Genomic DNA, 18,081 nt, shown 5'->3' on the forward strand with positions numbered 1-18,081 from the left:
GAATCCAAGTGGAAGGAGTATTAGATGCCTCTCTATAAAAGTGATGCAGAGCAGACATGTTGCTGAGAATCAGGGTTTCCATTCAGACTTTTTGTGAATCTTCCAAAGAAAGCAACACGGAGAAACGAGTCTTTAGCCCTCCTTGCATTTTCACATGGCTCCAAAACTCAACTCCAGGCCACTGAAGAGGTGAAATGACTGAGGAGTTGTGCCATGCCCACAGTCTCTGCAGTTCACCAGCGTGGGGAGCTCACCACAAGAGGTTTCTTCAGATGCCTTTCTTTGCAAGTCTTTTTTAACAGCAAGTTCCATAGTACAGTAAGATTACTATTATTTTTTTTTAAAAATCTTTTAAAATTGTATACATATACAGGTCTCTCCAAGATTTCAGGCCAGATATCAGTGCTTGAGTGAATTATATAACTATTTAATAGAAATAATAAAACATTGATACAAATATAAAGACATAATCAGTATAAAAGGCTTATATTTATAAAAATACTTTTAGGTAACAGTTTTCCCCTGAGGGTTGACCACGCATGTTGCATCCATAAATATTGCTCGGCTCTGTAGCTTACTTTCCAAAGTTCAGAGTTCATCTTCAAAAGGAAGTGAAGGTGGCAGAGTCATGTGACCTGGCCATAGTGGCTGCCTCGAATTGGCACCTGGACTTGAGAGAATGAGGAAGAGAACAGCATCAGTGGGGCCTCCGAAAAATCTGGAGAAGATTCTTTCTTCCAAATATGGAAGATACAAAGATCAAGGACAACAGGCAAACCATTGGGTCACAGGACTGGTGTGGGCAGGCGATCACTGGCTTTTCTGAACCCAGTCCCAACTGTCTTCATTCTCTTTCCGGTTCTTCTCGGCTTCAATAATTTCTTTGTACCTTCGGCGAAAGAAGCCCAACTGCAAGGCAGAGAGAGGAGAAGGTGGTTAGAAGTGTCTTACTGGGCACATGCACACACGCTGGGCAGGCTGGCCAAGCTCAATCTGGCTATCTTATTTATGACTGAATTGTTTGTTCCTTGTAGAAAGCTTCTGGTGAAGTGTTTCCCAGACATGTACTGGGACAAGTTCATGAGTTACTGGGGGTCCCTCAGAGGTATTTGAGAAGAAAGGAGGCTTCAGGGACAACTATATTTGGGAAACACTGCATTCTTTCTGTCCTGAAGAGATTGGTCATGTAGAGAACAGGACAGAGTTTAATAAGCCCAGAGGGAGCTAAGAAACCCAAGAACCTCAGGTCTGTAGCATTTGTGGAATAATTTGATAATCTACTGTCAGATAATAGGCTTTGTGAAGGGTCTACAGACTTGTAAATATATAAGAGAGTTGCAAGCCACTATTACTTAAAAGCAAACAGAAAGCAAGCTGCAACTTTGTTCTGCATCTTCCTGGGTAAGCCCACCAAACTACAATCATGTTTGTAATCATGTGCTTAAATAAAGATTTTATTTAAAAAGTAATAAAAAAAAGAATATGACTTGAACCAGAGCGATGGCACAGTTTTACAGCCTTTGCCTAAAAATGAAAACAAACAAACAAACAAAAACCAAAAACTATCAGGCTGGATCCACACCATAGTCAGCAGGAGGAGGACTGGCTTCTTATCTCAGTCAAGGCTCACAGTTTTCTTGACTTTAGCTTCTTTGGCCTTTCACAGTTTTTATACTTTCTCACATGATCATTACACTCCAGACTCTGGATTCTCCAAAGGGAGTCTGAGACTGACCTTTTCTCTAGGGGTTGGGGAGACCTGACATCCCTTGTCTCCAGCTCCCAAGTATCCTTGCTGTTTGCAGCTGAGGTCAGACAATCCTACTTGCCTTTGCCCCAAACACGAGACTGGCTGCCGATAACAAACACCCCAGCAGGTGTGACCACACCATGGTGACATCTAGCTTGATAACTCGAATGCCTTCTCTTCCCTGATGCCCTGCCACTGTTTCCTGAATTCTCTTTCCAAGTGCATGACTGCCCTCCAACTCCCATTGCAATCCTTTTGAAGAAGGGGATTCAAATAGAAATGTGTTGCTGGCAGGCCTGTGGCACCCTGTCATCAGCTTTAACATTACCATCGACCAGACTGAGAAATTCAAACTGGGAAAGACTAGTAAGGCCTGCAGTGGTGGCCCACAAGGAAGGCCCATGGGACTGTCACCCAAGCCAGCCAGCTAGTAAGCCCCTTCCATCACAAGTACATCTAACAGTCAAGCATTAGGTACACTGTCTCATGCTCCTTCACTCCTGGCTGATTACCCATAATCACTGGGTTGCTCCTTAGCCCTCAAAGAAGAGGAAAGCAGGAAGGGATGAGGGGTTTTCTGCACTATCCTCTGTTTCCATTAGTAGGTCTATCTGGCTTGTTGAGCAGAACCATCAAGAGAGCTGCCAGGAACTATCTCTACCATGTGTCCCAGGGACCCATGAAGGTGCCACATAAATGACTGGGGAGGCATTAAAGATGTCATCAAATCTCTGACAAGCCTTTTGTGTTCTGAGCTTTAGTGCTTATGGGCTGAGTATTGTGTAGGTTCGATATTGCATTCCTAGTGCTGGCAGCTTCCCAATGTGTGACACTGACACTCACGTGCGCATGACTTTCCTCCCTTTCAAGAGAGGAGGGTCAGGGGCTTGGCCAGAACATTCTGGATAACCAGAAAAGGTCATTGCTATTGCGTATAATAGCCTGTCTGCTCAAGATCAGGAAAGCCAGCCCAGACATTTTGGAGACCTCTAAAAAAAAAAAATCACTGCTTACAACACCACTCTCCAAAGATCAAAGCAGAGGCAGATCAGGAGAATATGTCACATGTCCCTTCTCTGCCGAGGTGGAAGATAATCCTAAAACCAGGCTGACCGACTGACATGGAAACAAGATTCTTGAACAACTCTAACTGCCGCTGGTGCAAAGTTTCAGTAATTCCAAACTGTGCCTTTTTATCTCCTGAGAAGTATGTTCCCCCTTGTGTGGCTCTTGTCAAGAAGGATTTTAGCTGGCTGTCCTACTGTCCTCGAAGGTAAGAACTGATGTTTTATCCCCGGTTGTCTGTGTCTCATGTACATTTATTTGGCACTAGCAATAAATTGCAAAACTGCTCAGAATTGGAACCAGAGAGAAAGGTCAAAGGTCTATGCTTTGCATGCAAGAAGCTCAAATCCAATCCCTTCATGCATAGCTGAATGTGGTCTGGAGGCCCCTGAATACTGCCAACTCCCAGAAATACCACATTGCTGGGCCTGCAGTGGACAGAGTCATGGGCCACTGTGCCCTCCCAGGAAAATCCACAATTCTTTACTCCCTTTGAACCTATGCACTTGACTATACATGTGACTTCGGAGCAATTCCCAACAGGAGGGGACTTCTTTACCCAAACCTGAGTCCACTGTGACAACAAAATGCTATGGAGATCACATCATACTGTATGTATCCCTTAAGCCCCTGGTGGTATGGCAATACTTTTTCTTAATGTCTCAGATCTCAACCTGATCTGTACTTGAAGGATCCCTGCACTTGGATGGGCCAGAAAGATGGGAGTTCATTTGGTTGAGGCTCTCAGAGCCCAGCCAACCTCCCCTTGCCTGATGGCATGGTCTGAAGCCAGCTAAGACAGATCAGCAGCCCACTGAACTCAAATCAAATGACCCTCCTCAGAACTGAGAGCTTCGGGGCCAGAGGTGGCTGTTTGATCACAGACTTTTAAGGATAGTCTGTTGTTATGCAGCATGAGTTAACTCACTGTCTTTTCCTTTTACTGTAGATGGCAGCCCTATAACTTTTTAAAGGTCTGTTTGAAATACATCTCTTTATGATTTATTCTCAGTATATCTTTCATTTATGTACCTATTTTACACATCTACCTCCATGGGGTTGCATAAACATTTCTAGGCAAAAAACGTCATCCCAAGTGGGTTAAGTGAAAGAGGCCTCCCTGATGGGACTCTGGCTGCTGGCCTGGCTGCTGAAGGATGCAACAGTCCGTAGCACACAGGCCCTGAGAGAAAGATTATGGCGGGGCATAGGCCTGCAGGACAGATTCCTCTTCTTTGTCTCCAATAAAAGAAGTTAGATGTTTATTCTCTCAGTAGGAGGAAGGAGTGGATAGTGGTTCCCCATCAGGTAGGCTACAGACACCAAAAAATTTTGCGTGTGTCCTCCTGTGAGCGCTGCCTGCTTCTCACAAGGTGAAGATGCCAGCAGCTCTGAGAGGCTTCCTGCAACAACCTCCCTGCTCTCGGTGGAGACATCAACACCAGCCTGGGAATCTTTTATCCCTACCAGTGATCAAACAGATGACCTCAGAAGCCTTCTTTCAAGACACCTTACCCTACCCCAGTGTGCCTGGGCTCCATGCCTTTCTGCTACCGTGTGTATGTTGCCTCTAGGACAATGATGTTTGTTCTTCTCCTTTGGAACTCAAAGAACATACTCTATTCTCCTGGCAAGGAGTGCTGGGTACAAGTAGTACCAGTACTACAACAAGTAGTTGGTTGTGCAATGCAGAGCTAACACATAGATGATACACAAACTTAATACAACTATTTCCCAGCAGATGGCAGCAGAGCTCCTTCCTTCCTTCCTTCCTTCCTTCCTTCCTTCCTTCCTTCTTTCCTTCCTTCCTTCCTTCCTTCCTTCCTTCCTTCCTTCCTTCCTTCCTTCCTTCCTTCCTTCCTTCCTTCCTTCCTTCCTTCCTTCCTTCCTTCCTTCCTTCCTTCCTTCCTTCCTTTTCCTTTCCTTTCTTAAGAGAATCAGTAGGTTTTTTTGAGATAGGAATCAAGTTTCTAGAGGAATAAATGTTTACTAGTTTGCACAAATATACACGCTTTGGTCTTGCAGGGTCCAATTTATCCTGTTTCTTACAGGCTCAAACTCTTTCAGGAAAGGATAGTAACAGCTGTGTCTCTGAAGGGAGTTTGGGTCTTGCTGGTCTTTGCTAGAAAATTCAAAGTGCAGAATGATGAGTTTACCAGACAAGGGTTCTCCAAACAACTGGAGATCAGCACTGCCTAGGGCCATAGAGCCTGCTTTGAGAGACAAGCCAGAAGCAGCATAGAGTCTCAACAACTGACTACTGCTCACACCCCAATCAACCTCTCGGGCCTTGGGGATGGTCCTTTCTTGGCTATGAACCTCAGGGTCATTGTCTTTGATCTAGAAACTCTGGCACCCAGCTTTCTCAGAGCTCTTCCCGCCCAAAGCACAATGACGATTTTTTTTTTTTTTTTTTTTGGTTTTTGGGCCACACCCGTTTGATGCTCAGGGGTTACTCCTGGCTATGCGCTCAGAAATCGCTCCTGGCTTGGGAGGACCATATGAGACGCCAGGGGATCGAACCTCGGTCTGTCCTACGCTAGCGCTTGCAAGGCAGACACCTTACCTCTAGCACCACCTTCCTGGCCCCACAATGATGATTTTTATGTTGGCCTCTAAAGCAGCCTGAAAACACACAGGGAGTATCCAGGACAATACAGCAAGAAGGGGCCAGGGATGCAGCTCCATGGTAAAGAGCTTACCTTGCATGTTTGAAGGTTTGAAGCCTAACACCATACACAAATGTACACACACTCTCTCTCACACATATCCCAAATACCCAGAAAAACCAACCTACTAGAGAGGGAGGTATAAGACAGTCTCTGTCCAGTTTCAACTTTTTGCAATTTTTGGAAATGTATTCCATTTTTGCAATGCAGTAGCGATCTTGAATAAAGTGCAATGAATTATAAGCTTAAATACGAAGACATCTCCCTCTGGCTGTGGCATTCCTTAAACATGCATCCGAACTCCTCTTATACTCTCACTGACGGGGTAGCCTTCGTTTCTGCTGCCTTCCAGCCCACCCAGGTGCTGCCTAGGACTGGTGAGGTTGAAGAAGCCTTTGAGTAAAAGAGCCTCAGCAGCTCCGCACTTAATTCCAATGGAATGGAGTCAATGTTTTCTGTGCCTGTGTCTGGAACTTTCCAGGATTTGCTTTGCCACTTGAGGGGCAAAGGCTGTGTTTGGAACTTTCTGTCTGGATCGGAGAAAACTCTCATGGAAACCCCTGACGAGGCGGGGAGACACTGGCCAAATTGGCTCCGATGCACATCAGGGGAATGGACAGGGGTGCCTGCTGGTTTTCTGTCCATGCTGGTCCCCGATGACGAGTAGCAACTCAAACCTGTCTGACTCAGGGAACTGGTTTTCTGGTGGAAAAGGACCACGAAATGTTGCCAGCAAACCAGGGATGCTGCAGATGTCCCTGCAGAGCCTTCTCTAGGGCAGAGCTGGGGGTGAAAAGCCAAGAGGGGGGAAGCCCGTCATGCCCTCTAGCTGCCCCTTTTCTGCCACTTGTGGGGGGCATGATCCTGGACTCATGGAGTCTGGCCTCTTGTGTGACCCACAGTCCCACTTTACTGGGGTTCCTCTGAAGCAGCAACTCCGAGGGCCTTGGGCACAGTCCTCATGTTTATGGGGCTCTTCAGTTGCTAGACTATTTACATAGCACATCTCTGTCTCGAGACGGGGACACCCACAGCCCAGCATAGCACCCGCCCCGGCTTGCTTCCAAACATACATAAGTGCTACTGAGTCTTGGACATAGTTTGGATCGAGACAGCGAGAGGGTGTTGTTACTTGTACATGTTGCGTGCATGTATTGCCTTGTGTACATTCTGTGCACGCATGTACTTTCTATGTGCTGTGTCTGGATGTACATGGCAACTAAGCATTGCAGTATGTGTCCAGTATATGCATGTGATGCGTGGTCTCTGTGTTGCATGAATGGTGTGTGTGCGCATGCTATGGGTCCATGTCTGTGGGTGCAGGTGTGCGGTGTGCGAACTCATGCGTTTTGGCAATAGTTCAACATATGTGTATTGTGTGTTGTGTGTGCTTGTTGGCTGTGTAAATATGTGTGTTGTAGGTGGGTCTGGTGTGTGTGTGTGTGTGGCATGTGACTACCTGTGTGGTGTATGAACAGTTGTGTGTGGTGGATGTGCGTGTTGTATCTGTCTGGAGCATGGGTGCGCGGATGTGTGTGGGTGTTATGTGGCGTTCATGACTGTACTAAAGCACAAACTGTACATTTTTCTGTGTCTCTGGAGTTCTCTAAAGGACAGACTCTTAGAGCCTGCCTGAAGGGGAGTGATAACCCCAGTGACCCCCAGAGGGGCTGCCAAGCTGGACATGTTCTTGGAGCCATTTCAGGGGTTTATTTTTCTAAGGGTTTCTGCTAGAGGTCAGTGACAGTGCTCTGAAATGAAAAGCAGGAGCCGGGGGTGGGGTGGGGTGAGGGGCGCAGCAGGGCCCTGGCGCAGAAGGCAAGCTGCCTTTCCCAGGACAGCTGAAGCACCAGGCCACGGATTCCTCACCTCTGGGAGGACATAGTGGCCTGAAAAGGGAAGAGCTAAGTAGCCTTTGCTTCAAGCGTCTGGGCTCAAAGAGGGCTAAGAGGGAGCGAAAGTGTTCCTGGGCTGAAAGCAGCAGAGGACGATGGAGGGTTTTGCTTCTTTCTGAGATGGGGCCTGTGTGTTTTGGCAATAGCTCAAGGAAGGCGGGGGAAGAGGAAAAGGTGAGGGAAGGGGGTGCTGCAGAAGGGGGCTTGGAAAGTGAAGTCGGGGCCAGCACCCTCCTTTTTCCCCCTTGCCACAAAGACTCAAATCTGGCTTAAGCTTCTTGAAGCCATTTTGTTTGGGTTTGTTTTGGCCTCCCAAGCAGTGCTCAGGGGCCATGAGCTCTGGGATCCTCTGCCAGGCTCTGTGAGTCTGAAGGTTCAATTCTCCCTGGCAGTGCTCAGGGATTGCTCCCCGCTCTGTGTTCAGACCTCACTCCTCTCAGGCTCAAGGGACCATATGGGATGCCTGGGTGCCTGGGTTGTCCCAGGTCGGCAGCATGGAAGGCAAACTCCCTACTGCTGAGCTATCTCTTTGGACCCAAGATTATACTTTGTTTTGCCTAAAATAAAGATCACTTTGGTTTCTTTGTATCTGTTTGTTTGCAACCGGGTTTTACCCCAAAACAGAAACTGTAACAGAAACAGAAATTGTCTTACTTGTAAACTTCGGTTGGACTGGCTCAGGATACCCTGAGCTATCTATCTGTTCTTACTATATGCCACACAGCATAGGTTTCTGTACTCAAGAAAATCCACAATTCTGGCAGACAGCTGTAGATACAAGATAGAAGATGGCCAGACTACATGTGTTTCACCCTCAGCCTGGTCCAGATTATTTCGTGCAGTGACTCTGCTTCGGAACCCGTTCACCTCAGGTTGGCGATATGGTGTGGGGGGTGATTTTACAACAGATGTAAGTCACAGCTACCCAGGACTCACCAGCCAGACCCTCGGCCAAGCGGGGACACTCTCCTCAGGGGCAGGGTCCTTTGGGATGGTCCTGACAAAGCCCTGAGTTGGGACCCCAGCGACCTCGGTCCCAGTCAGGAGTGCCAGGCAAGGCAAGCGGCTCTTTTGGATTTCTCTCCTTAAAAGAGTTTCACATTTCAAAGTTTGCCTCCCTCATGGTGGTTTGGCAGGCTACTGCCATGCTTGCACATAAAGTTTAAATTATGGCTCCTGGTGTCTGTGCGCTTCCCAGCTCTGGGAAAACTGATTAGGATCCATTTCAGGATGAAGAAGGGCCTGGTTAGCTCTGGGCCTCATTGTGGATTTTGTGCTGTAGCCAGCGCCCACTGCCGCCAAGCGTGGGAGGGCCTGGGGTGCCAAGGGGGTGGGGTTTTGATTTTGCAGGATCGGGGGCCTGGGTGGACCTAGCATGCACTTAGCATGGAGCCTGAGAGTTATGATCTGCAAGAGGCATTTGCCAACCCTATCAAGGCTTTTATTTTACTTAAGAATTCCGTTTTGTTTGAAAATTCATTTCGTTTTGTTTTGGTTTAGTAGCATAGCTAGTGTACTCAGGGCTTGCTCCCGGAAATCTGTGTGCAGGGACCTGTCCTGGGAGGCCTTGGGGGACCATCATGTTCAATACCAAGGACCTAACCTTTGACACGTGGGTACATGGCAAGAGTCTGAGCATCTGTACTATCTCTCAGGGGTTTTATTTCAAAGAGACAGTGGATGATGGGTATGTTGGTAGTTCCAGCGTGGCACAAGGAAGACCAGGAGCTGGTGGCACAGGGTCTTTATCTAGCCAAGTCCTGTTCATCCTCTGCCCCCATCCATGGCCACTTTCCCCAAAGGTTTTCCAGATGGGACACGGAGCCTCTGCTGGATAGGGCCCAGCAATGACTGCTGAATGACGATTCCTGTGTGCCAGAAGCACAGGCCACACTGACATAGCTAGAGGCTTTGTTCCATTGCCAAGCCACAACACTGTTCATATCTAGGTGATATGGGGGGGGGGGGAAGTTGCAACCAAATGCAAGCAATGGGAGCAATGTCAATAGCTGCTCCATAGGGACCTGACCTGAGGTTGTTCCCTCGTCTCCAAATGTTCTAGTGAAGTGCTTCTTGCTCAGCCATGGTGACTGGGCACTACCCCAGGAGGGTTCCTCCGAGAGGAATGGAGGGCGCTGTACATGAAATATGGTAAGGTGCCAGTGTCATTAAGACTGTCTGTACAAGTTAACTAGTGACAGAAATAGCCCATGAATCATCAAATCTCTGCAGAGGTCTGGCCCTGTGATCTTGGCATGTAGTGACTGTAAGTGAGGGATCATTCTTAGGGAATAGAATTAGAATCAGAATTGGCAAGAGGTCTGGAGCTGAGGTTTTAGGAATTATAAAGGTCTTCAAAATAATCCACATTTCATCTGTCCCTTTCATCCTCCTAAATCGTTATCACATTTACTTAATCTGGAAGAAAGGCAGATAATTTTCCTCCAGAAACTCTCTCCCTCTGCTGAGCTCCTCAGCCACTTAGCCTGAACAGAGGTTGCACTCTGAGAAGCCCCTGAACTCGCCAGAGTGTTGAGTTGAACCAGCATTCATCTTGGTGAATGTTGAATTTTCTTCAAAGGAGCTCAACTGCGATTTTATCTAGCTCTTATCTCTAGTATCATGGAAGAGAGCAGCATTTTCATCTACCGTGAAACAGCAAGGCTTCCAGTTTAATGAGCCTTTCTCTGGAAAAGTGACTTATGTGGCAGGCTAAAGATAAAAGGTGGCCATAGATCTTTACCACTCCACCATGGGGGAGGAGGCAGGCTCCTGAATCTGAACTGGCTAGCCACTGCATTGATCCACTGACCCCCAGAATACAGCAGAATGAGGCCAAAGAAAACTCATGAGAGAACAGGCAGCCTTTTGCCATGCTTTCTTAGAATTTCAAGCTACCATAGAAAAAGTTAGACTAATTGGCTGGCAGGGTACATGGAGAGGTGCTAAGACTACTGGGAGAGGCTCAGCCGTGTCCGTCCTTGCAGTCATCCTCAAAATGCAGGTACAAGAATGAAGCTGCCTTTCTCTCTCTAGCCCAGACCAGGCACTAGTAGATGCCACTTAACTGATTCCCCTCAAAGTCATACAGAGCAGAAGCATCACTCAACCATGCCCTCCTGAATTCCTGACCCACAACAGTATAGATATAGTGTGATGCATTTTTGGGAGGGGGTGAGAAGGCAGTAGTGTTTTATTTAAAATTTTTTTTTTAATTTTGGGGCCATATTTGATGAGTGTTAGGAGCTATTTGAGGCCTTGTGCTTAAGAGTTGCTCCTGGTGGTGCCCAGTAGAACAGCATTGTGCAGGGATTGAGGCCAGACTTCTATATTGCAAAGCATATGCTCAGTCCATTGGGTCTTTTCTTTGGCCCTCTAAGCAAGTGATTTCAACAACACCACCATTCACAACTATGATCCCCTGCTGGGGCATCTAAATAGTTCCCTCCTTTTCTGAGATCTACCTCAAGCTAAAGAGATGTAGCTTTTCTTGCCTGGAAGCCTTAAGCTGACCCCAAGGGCAGACTGGAATGACTTGGCCTTGGAGATGCCCTCAAGACTTTGGTGGTAGGGACTCTGATGTCTTCAGCAGCTTGTGAAGGAATCTGTCTGAATTCCTTCCGGACCATGGCTAGGTGCCATGGCTTCAGTGTCAGCAAGGGACACAGACAGAGGCTCAGAAAAGTGAGGTTGGAGTTCTTATTCTCTACCATGCATCACCTTGATCCACCAGTCATGAACCCATGGCGGTTATTTGTAAGCATAAGTAATAAGTATAAGTTATAAGTAAGCAGCATCAGCTTCCAGAGAAGCTGCTGCAAAGTAGTCCTGTCCCTCCTGCTGACAGGTGTGTGTGTGTGTGTGTGTGTGTGTGTGTGTGTGTGTGTGTGTGTGTGTGGTGGATCAGAGTCTATGTTCAAATGCAGGGTAGTTAGCCACTGTGGCCTCCACTGAATCAAAGCAGGGACTCATGGTATGAGGAAATTCAGTCCCACTCTAGGTCTTGCTAGCAGACCTGCTTTGACTTGCACAGCAACACTCATAGGTCGCCTCTGAGCTCTTCCCTTCTCTCCGGTGAAGTAGGACCAGGAGCCCTCATCCTATGTGGGGTGGTGGTGGTAAAAGAAATGCCACAGTATGGACTCTGGTCCTGAGAGGCTCAGGAGCTCAAGCTCCCAGACTCACCTTCCAGAGCAGCACCGCCAGTAGCAGAAAGATGAGGATTCCCACCAGCAAACTGATGGCGATGATCCATCCCACGACGTAGCCACGGGGCTCCAGATTATGCAAGGCCTCGAAGACCACCTGGGAGTCAAAACCAGAGTAAAAAGATTGCCCAAACTCAGACACCCCTAGTGTGATGGAGCCCCGCTTGGGATCGACTGAACAGTATCCTAAAGTGATGTGCTCAGGCCCAAGAGGCAGAGCAAAGGGCTCAATGCAGAGTTTCACAGGTGTTTTTTTTTTGGGGGGGGGTTTACTGGGTTTCAACCCAGGCATGACAGGCCCCTAAGACCAGAATTAGTTCTGAACACTGCTGTGTGTGTCCTTGAACAGAACAAAACAAAACTAAAAAGAGAGCTGTATGGAATATATTGAGTATCATATGTCCCAGCTGACGATGAGGAAGTTCTCATGAGGCCATGCGAAGTTCTGGTTAACCATGATTGTCCGTGATGAGCCATACAGTATGAGGAATTAAACCTGGGGTCTTTTATTTGCAAGGCTTGCACTCTGCTTCTTGAATTGTCTCCCTTGTCACTGTAGGTTTCTATTGTCTCCTCTTTCTATGCCCGTCCCTTTGGCAAAGTCCACTGCTGAGCTGCTTAAAAAATACTCACACCCTTTGGTTTATTGATTCTTTTCCTAAATTTTTACTGAAAGCTTAGAAACATAAAACACAGAAAGAGTTCTGTATTTGCAGGTATTTGCAGCAGAATTAGAAATATCCTATATACCAAATAATAGTAGTCACAGAGAAACAAATAATGTTCAGTTGTAAATTAGGATACCACAAAGCCATTAAAGATATTGCTATTTTGTCAAAATATAATTTTAAAACATTTCAAGACATGATTCATGCAGATATATAACAAGTATATGCTAAAGATCTTAAAATCCCTCGAAAATTTTTGGCAATGCCTAGTGGTACCCAGCGCTTACTCCCGGCAGGCTTGGGAATGAAATGAGGTGCCAGGTCAGCCACATGCAAGGCAAGCATCCTACCTCCTGAACCATCTCTCTGACCTTTTATTTAATTTGTTATCAGTGAATCAGCAGGTGATAAGACTATTTACATAGAGAAAAATGCATGCTGCATTTTGGACTGAATGTACACTGGCACATACAAGGTAGCAAACAGATAGAAGTAAATTTTACCTATACTGGCAAAAGTCACTAATAATATATGAGTCTTCTACAAGTTAGTGTGTTCTTTCATAGATCCCCAGAGGACACAGAAGCTCATCTCAAAGTTTTTGTCCTGTTTTGTTTTGTGTTATACTCAGTGATCCACAGGGTTTATTCCTAGTTCTGTGCTCAAGGATTACTACTGGTGGACTATATGGAATGCTAGGGATCGAATCTGTGTAGTCCAGAGTAGTGGGTAGTGCCCTACTCACTGAACTATTGCTCTAGCCCCTTAAAGGTTAATGGGTCTATGAAACACATGAAGTTCTTACAAGATGGATCCCAAATCGTCAAGATTTGGCACTTGTATTTAAGGTATTGAAGTATCTCCCTGTCTGTCGATTCTAGGACCTTGTGAATTTTCAGAAAAACAGGCATTTGGATGTGCATTCTCTCCTAAATTACAATAGTCATGCTTTGATTCAAGAATGCAAAGATGATGTCCTCACTGTCCTTCCTGTCACATCAGATAAAGCATGAATATGGCTCAGTCTACAACAAAAGAGATGGTGAAATTTGAAACGAGAGTTCTTCAGGTGTTTCTTTTTCATCTACTTGAAAAAGATATCTGCAAATGTTTTTTTTTGTTTGTTTTTTGTTTTTTTTTGGGCCACACCTGTTTGATGCTCAGGGGTTACTCCTGGCTATGCACTCAGAAATCGCCCCTGGCTTGGGGGGACCATATGGGACGCCGGGTGATCAAACCTCGGTCTGTCCTACGCTAGCGCTTGCAAGGCAGACACCTTACCTCTAGTGCCACCTTCCCGGCCCCTGCAAATGTTTTTTTCTTTTCACATTTATGACAGCTCATTCATCCATTTACCATTCTATACACTCATCTCTTTTATCCATCCATCTCCTCTGCCTATATGTTGACTACCCCATCCTTCCTTCCTTCTATCCATCCATCCATCCATCCATCCATCCATCCATCCATCCATCCATCCAGCACCCAGAGAATACTGGTGAATCAAATAGGTAGACACAAAATTACAGCTTTAGAGAGTATACTGGGGAAAGAGCCAATGGCTATCAAACACTGAGATAGGTATGGGGGTCAGAAATATTTCCAGGAGGCATTGCTTAAGCTACAAATGAAAGATAAGAGAAAATTAAGTAAAGAGAGAAAAAACAGCATTTGTAACTCCTGTGACTGGCATGAGCATGGCAGGAAGAAACTCTGCCAGCACAGAGTGGAGTGGGAGCAAAGAGAATGAAGAAGCCACTGGGAGAGGTTCGTGCAGTGGCACGAAGTGCCAGAGGTCATATAAAAGAATAACATACTTTGAGTTGAGGAGGCTGTGGTGAAAATGATGGAGTAGTTGCATGGGTGCATCCTGGGTATCGACTCCATGTGGTAGCCTCAGGAACTACCTGCATGTGGTCCTGGGCCTGTGAGTACATGACCCCCCCCCCTCCCAATGATATGCTCATTTTAAGATGGAGAGGTGACTAGAGAAGGGTGACAGAATTTTCACTTTGCAGAGCAACTGAGCTGAAAAATAATTAGAAACTAGGTTAAGAAAACAGGAGGGGGTCAGGAGAGATAGCATGGAGATAGAGCATTTGCCTTGCGTGCAGAAGTATAGTGGTTCTAATCCTGGCATCCCATTTGGTCCTCGAGCCTGCCAGGAGTGATTTCTGAGCATAGAGCCAGGAGTAACCCCTGAATGCCATTGGGTGTGACCCCCCAAAAAACCAAAATAAAAATATATACAATTGGGGCCAGAGAGATAGAATGGAGGTAAGAAATTTGCCTTGCATGCAAAAGGATGGTGGTTCGAATCCTGGCTTCCTATATGGTCCCCCGAGCCTGCCAGGAGCAATTTCTGAGCATGGAGCCAGGAGTAACCCTTGTGTGCTGTGGGGTGTGACCCAAAAATCAAAAAACAAAACAAAACAAAACAAAAAAGCCAAAAAACCTCCGCAAAAACAGAACAGAAGGGTTGAAGGTGCAAAGAAGCCCACTAAAGGGATTGCAGGAGATGTGGCTTCCCCAGGGAAGATCTACATGCCTAGCATGAAGGGAAATGCTGTGGGAAGAGAACAAAGATTGGGGGCACTCTGTTGCTTCTGTTGATGGTAGAGGCTGGTGAGTGGGGAGGGCTGAAGCTCTGAGCAGTGGATGGGGTGAGGGCACAGCTGTAGAGAGAAGCTGGCAAGCCAATGAGGATGTTAAATAAGGGAGCAGGAGGAGGAGAGGGACATGAGGAACTGCCTCAAGAAAACCATGGGAGTTTATACTTCAGGCTGAAGTACTGGTAGGACTGGACACAAGGCTTCCTGCCTACTGCTTCCATTAGGTGCCCCTGCTCTTCCCAGTGTTGGCAAAATGGCGTCGGGCCCATTAAGTGCTCCCAACAGTAGACTCCCAATGCTAATTTTCTCCTCTTGTCTTTGGAAACATGTACCTCCAGCCTTCTATACAGTACTGCTAGCCTAGCTGGACTTAGCTATCCTTGAGATCTTGAATCTATCACAGTGGGGGCCACCTGGCCTGTGTCTCTGACTAAGGGGAAGGTTCTGTCAGATCTAGCCAAAGGGAAGCTCCTCCCTTCTAGGTCTGGCCAGGAAAAGATCAATGACAATGGTAGGTATCTGGGCAGCCCCTACCACACACAGACACCTATGGGGTGGGAGCTGGGAGGTGTGTGATGGGAAATGGGGGAAAAGGTTCAGTGCATTTGTGAAGACCTCCGTTTTCTGTCAGTGCTGGGAGACTGTGAAGTTCAGGACTCTGCCTCTAGGGGTGGGGTGTTGGCTTCCAGACATTCCTGGCCCTGTCAGAATGTGCTGGACAGGCTCGCATGCCTTTGTTGTCCCAAAATGGGTCACTTGTGTCATGAATTTAGAGGTCTGAGTCTCCACATCCAAGTCTCCTGGTCCTCCTCAGACACTCTCTGAAGGGAGGAAGTAGGAGGGCGGTCCTGGGGGCCTGGCGGAGTGTTAATTCTCTTTTTGACAGTAGCCTCGCCTCTGGTCTGGGACCAGATCACAACAGGAAGCGTTCCAGAATCAACAGACCTCAGGTCTGAACATGATGTGCTTCAGAGGCCGCCGCCTTAGCCAAGGGCCGCTCCTCAGAATGGGGCCGGCTGTTTACCACACCCCCTACGGGGCCGCCCCCACCTGCTGAGAAATGGGGGGCCCTGTGTGTGGGCAGGGGCAGGAAGAGGGACAGTGTTTACAGGAGAGAAGAGGAGGAAGAAAGATGCAGGGTTCGTCCACCTACCAGCTGACAGGGAAAGTACTTTTTGTGAGGGTCTGAAGCTATGCTGGAAATGAGTGACCAGCTGTCCTGGGTATCCAGCGACCCTCCTTTTGAGCTTGGCATGGTGGGTCAGGTCACATATTTTGGGACAGAGTCTCCTCTCAGTCAGTGCTAAAGGTTCCTTGCTCAAGAGCAAAACAAGCCAAAGGCAGGCAGCTGTGTCCAGGGCAGGAGGCCAGGCCCTTCCAGTGGTTTCACCTAGTCAGTGGCTCTGGAAATCCAGGGTTCTTGGGGTTCTTGCACCTCCCTGGTCTGCTTCTTCAGTTTTTGACAGCCTGAGACAGCGCAGAGGCCCTGCTGGCTCATCTAGACTGGCCCAGGTGCTGGAGAGCTAATCTCTCTTGCTGGTGACCCACTCCGTAGAGCTAAGGAGTTTCCATTGGTCCATAGATTGATGTGCTTGTTATCTATTCTGCTGTTTTCAGAGATCCCAAGCGCAGATTTGCTGGAGAATTCATCCTGCTTCTCCAGCCATGTGAGAAGGGAGTCAGGGTGTCAGTGACCCCAATCCCTACTCCATCTTAGCCCACTACTAGCTACCACCTTCTCCCTCTGGAAGTTTTCTAAGCTTTGTTGTTTGTAGTTGTTTCCCAAAGGTCGAAACATATGGTTGGACAGATCAAGATCTTTGGTCTGTTTTGTCACCTGACTATCAGAAGTTCAGGTTCAGGTGAGCTTGCCATAGTGGGTCGGGTCACATATTTCCCACCTTAGAACAAGAACAATCAGTGCTTGTGGAATGTGGGGAGAAAGGAACTTTCATTCACTGCTGGTGGGAGTGCCGTCTAGTCCAGCCTTTATGGGAAACAATATGGAGATTCCTCAAAAAACTGGACATTGAGCTCCCATATGATACAGCTATACCATTCCTAAGGATATATGTCCTAGGATCACAAAAACACAATTCAAAATGGCCTCCTACACACTTATATTCATTGCAGTGCTATTTACAATAGCCAGAATCTGGAAACAACCCAGATGTCCGACAACAGATGAGAGGCTAAAGAAACTATGGAACATATGCACAATAGAATACTATGCAGCTATCAGGAAAAAATGAAGTCACAAAATTTTCCTTTACATGAATGGACATAGAAACTACTATGCTGAGTGAAATAAGTCAGAGAGAGAGAGAGAGAGAAAGAGAGAGAGAGAAACACAGAATAGTCTTACTCATCTATGGGATTTAAGAAAAATTAGACGTTATTGTAATAATGCCCAGAGACAATAGAGATAAGGGCTAGAAGGACCAGCCCATGATATGAAGCTTACCACAAAGAGGGGCAAGTGCAGTGAGAGAAATAATTAACTAACTACACTAACAACTATCATGGCAATGTTAATGAGTGAGAGAAGACTGCCTGTCTTGAATACCGACAGGGGATAGGGGAGAAGGGAGATGGGGAACACTGGTGGTGCGAATGTGGCACTGGTGAAGGGGGGTGTTCTTTTTATGGCTGAAACCCAACTACATGTTTGTAATCATGATGCTTAAATAAAGATATTATTGAAAAAATAAAGAAATAATGTGATGGGGCTGGAGCAATAGCACAGTGGTAGAGTGTTTGCCTTGCATACGGACAACTGAGGACAAACCCGGGTTGGATTCCCAGCATCCCATATGGTTCCCTGAACCTGCCAGAAGTGATTTCTGAGTGCAGAGCCAGAAGTAACCCCTGAATGCCACCAAATGTGGCCCCAAAACAAAATAAATAAATAAAAAGAGAGAAATAACGTGAAGAACCTTGGCTCTGATGATGAACCAACAAGGCTGGTCAGAATTTAGGCTCCTGGAAGCACACATGAGCACTTACAACTAAGCTAGTATGGCCAGGAACAGGGAGCAGCCCAAAGCCCACAGCTAGGAAGGGCAGGAGGGGAATAAGGAGAGAGGGAAAAGAATCATCAGCCACTCTACTCTGACCCCTGTGTAATCAATAGTCAGCTTGCTTTCTTCTCCTCACTTTCCCCTAGGTATGGGCTGCAAGGGCACTTTCAACTTCAATCCAGGGCCATGAATGT

The 18,081-nt window shown here is 46.9% G+C and overlaps 1 protein-coding gene across 1 annotated transcript in view; it reads right to left on the minus strand.

The window, feature by feature from the left end:
* Positions 1-406: 406 nt before the first annotated feature.
* ITGA9 (integrin subunit alpha 9) overlaps positions 407-18,081 on the minus strand; it is a 329,022-nt gene continuing 311,347 nt past the window's right edge. Inside the window, exons 27-28 of the mRNA XM_049766467.1 lie at positions 11,565-11,684; positions 407-909 (exon numbers count right to left, since the gene is read on the minus strand). Coding sequence (XP_049622424.1) covers positions 811-909; positions 11,565-11,684 — 219 coding nt within the window. The 3' untranslated portion in view covers positions 407-810. The remainder of the gene's footprint in view (positions 910-11,564; positions 11,685-18,081) is intronic.

Source organism: Suncus etruscus, chromosome 20 (genome assembly GCF_024139225.1).
Source record: "Suncus etruscus isolate mSunEtr1 chromosome 20, mSunEtr1.pri.cur, whole genome shotgun sequence".
In the NCBI taxonomy this organism is placed as follows: Eukaryota; Metazoa; Chordata; class Mammalia; order Eulipotyphla; family Soricidae; genus Suncus; species Suncus etruscus.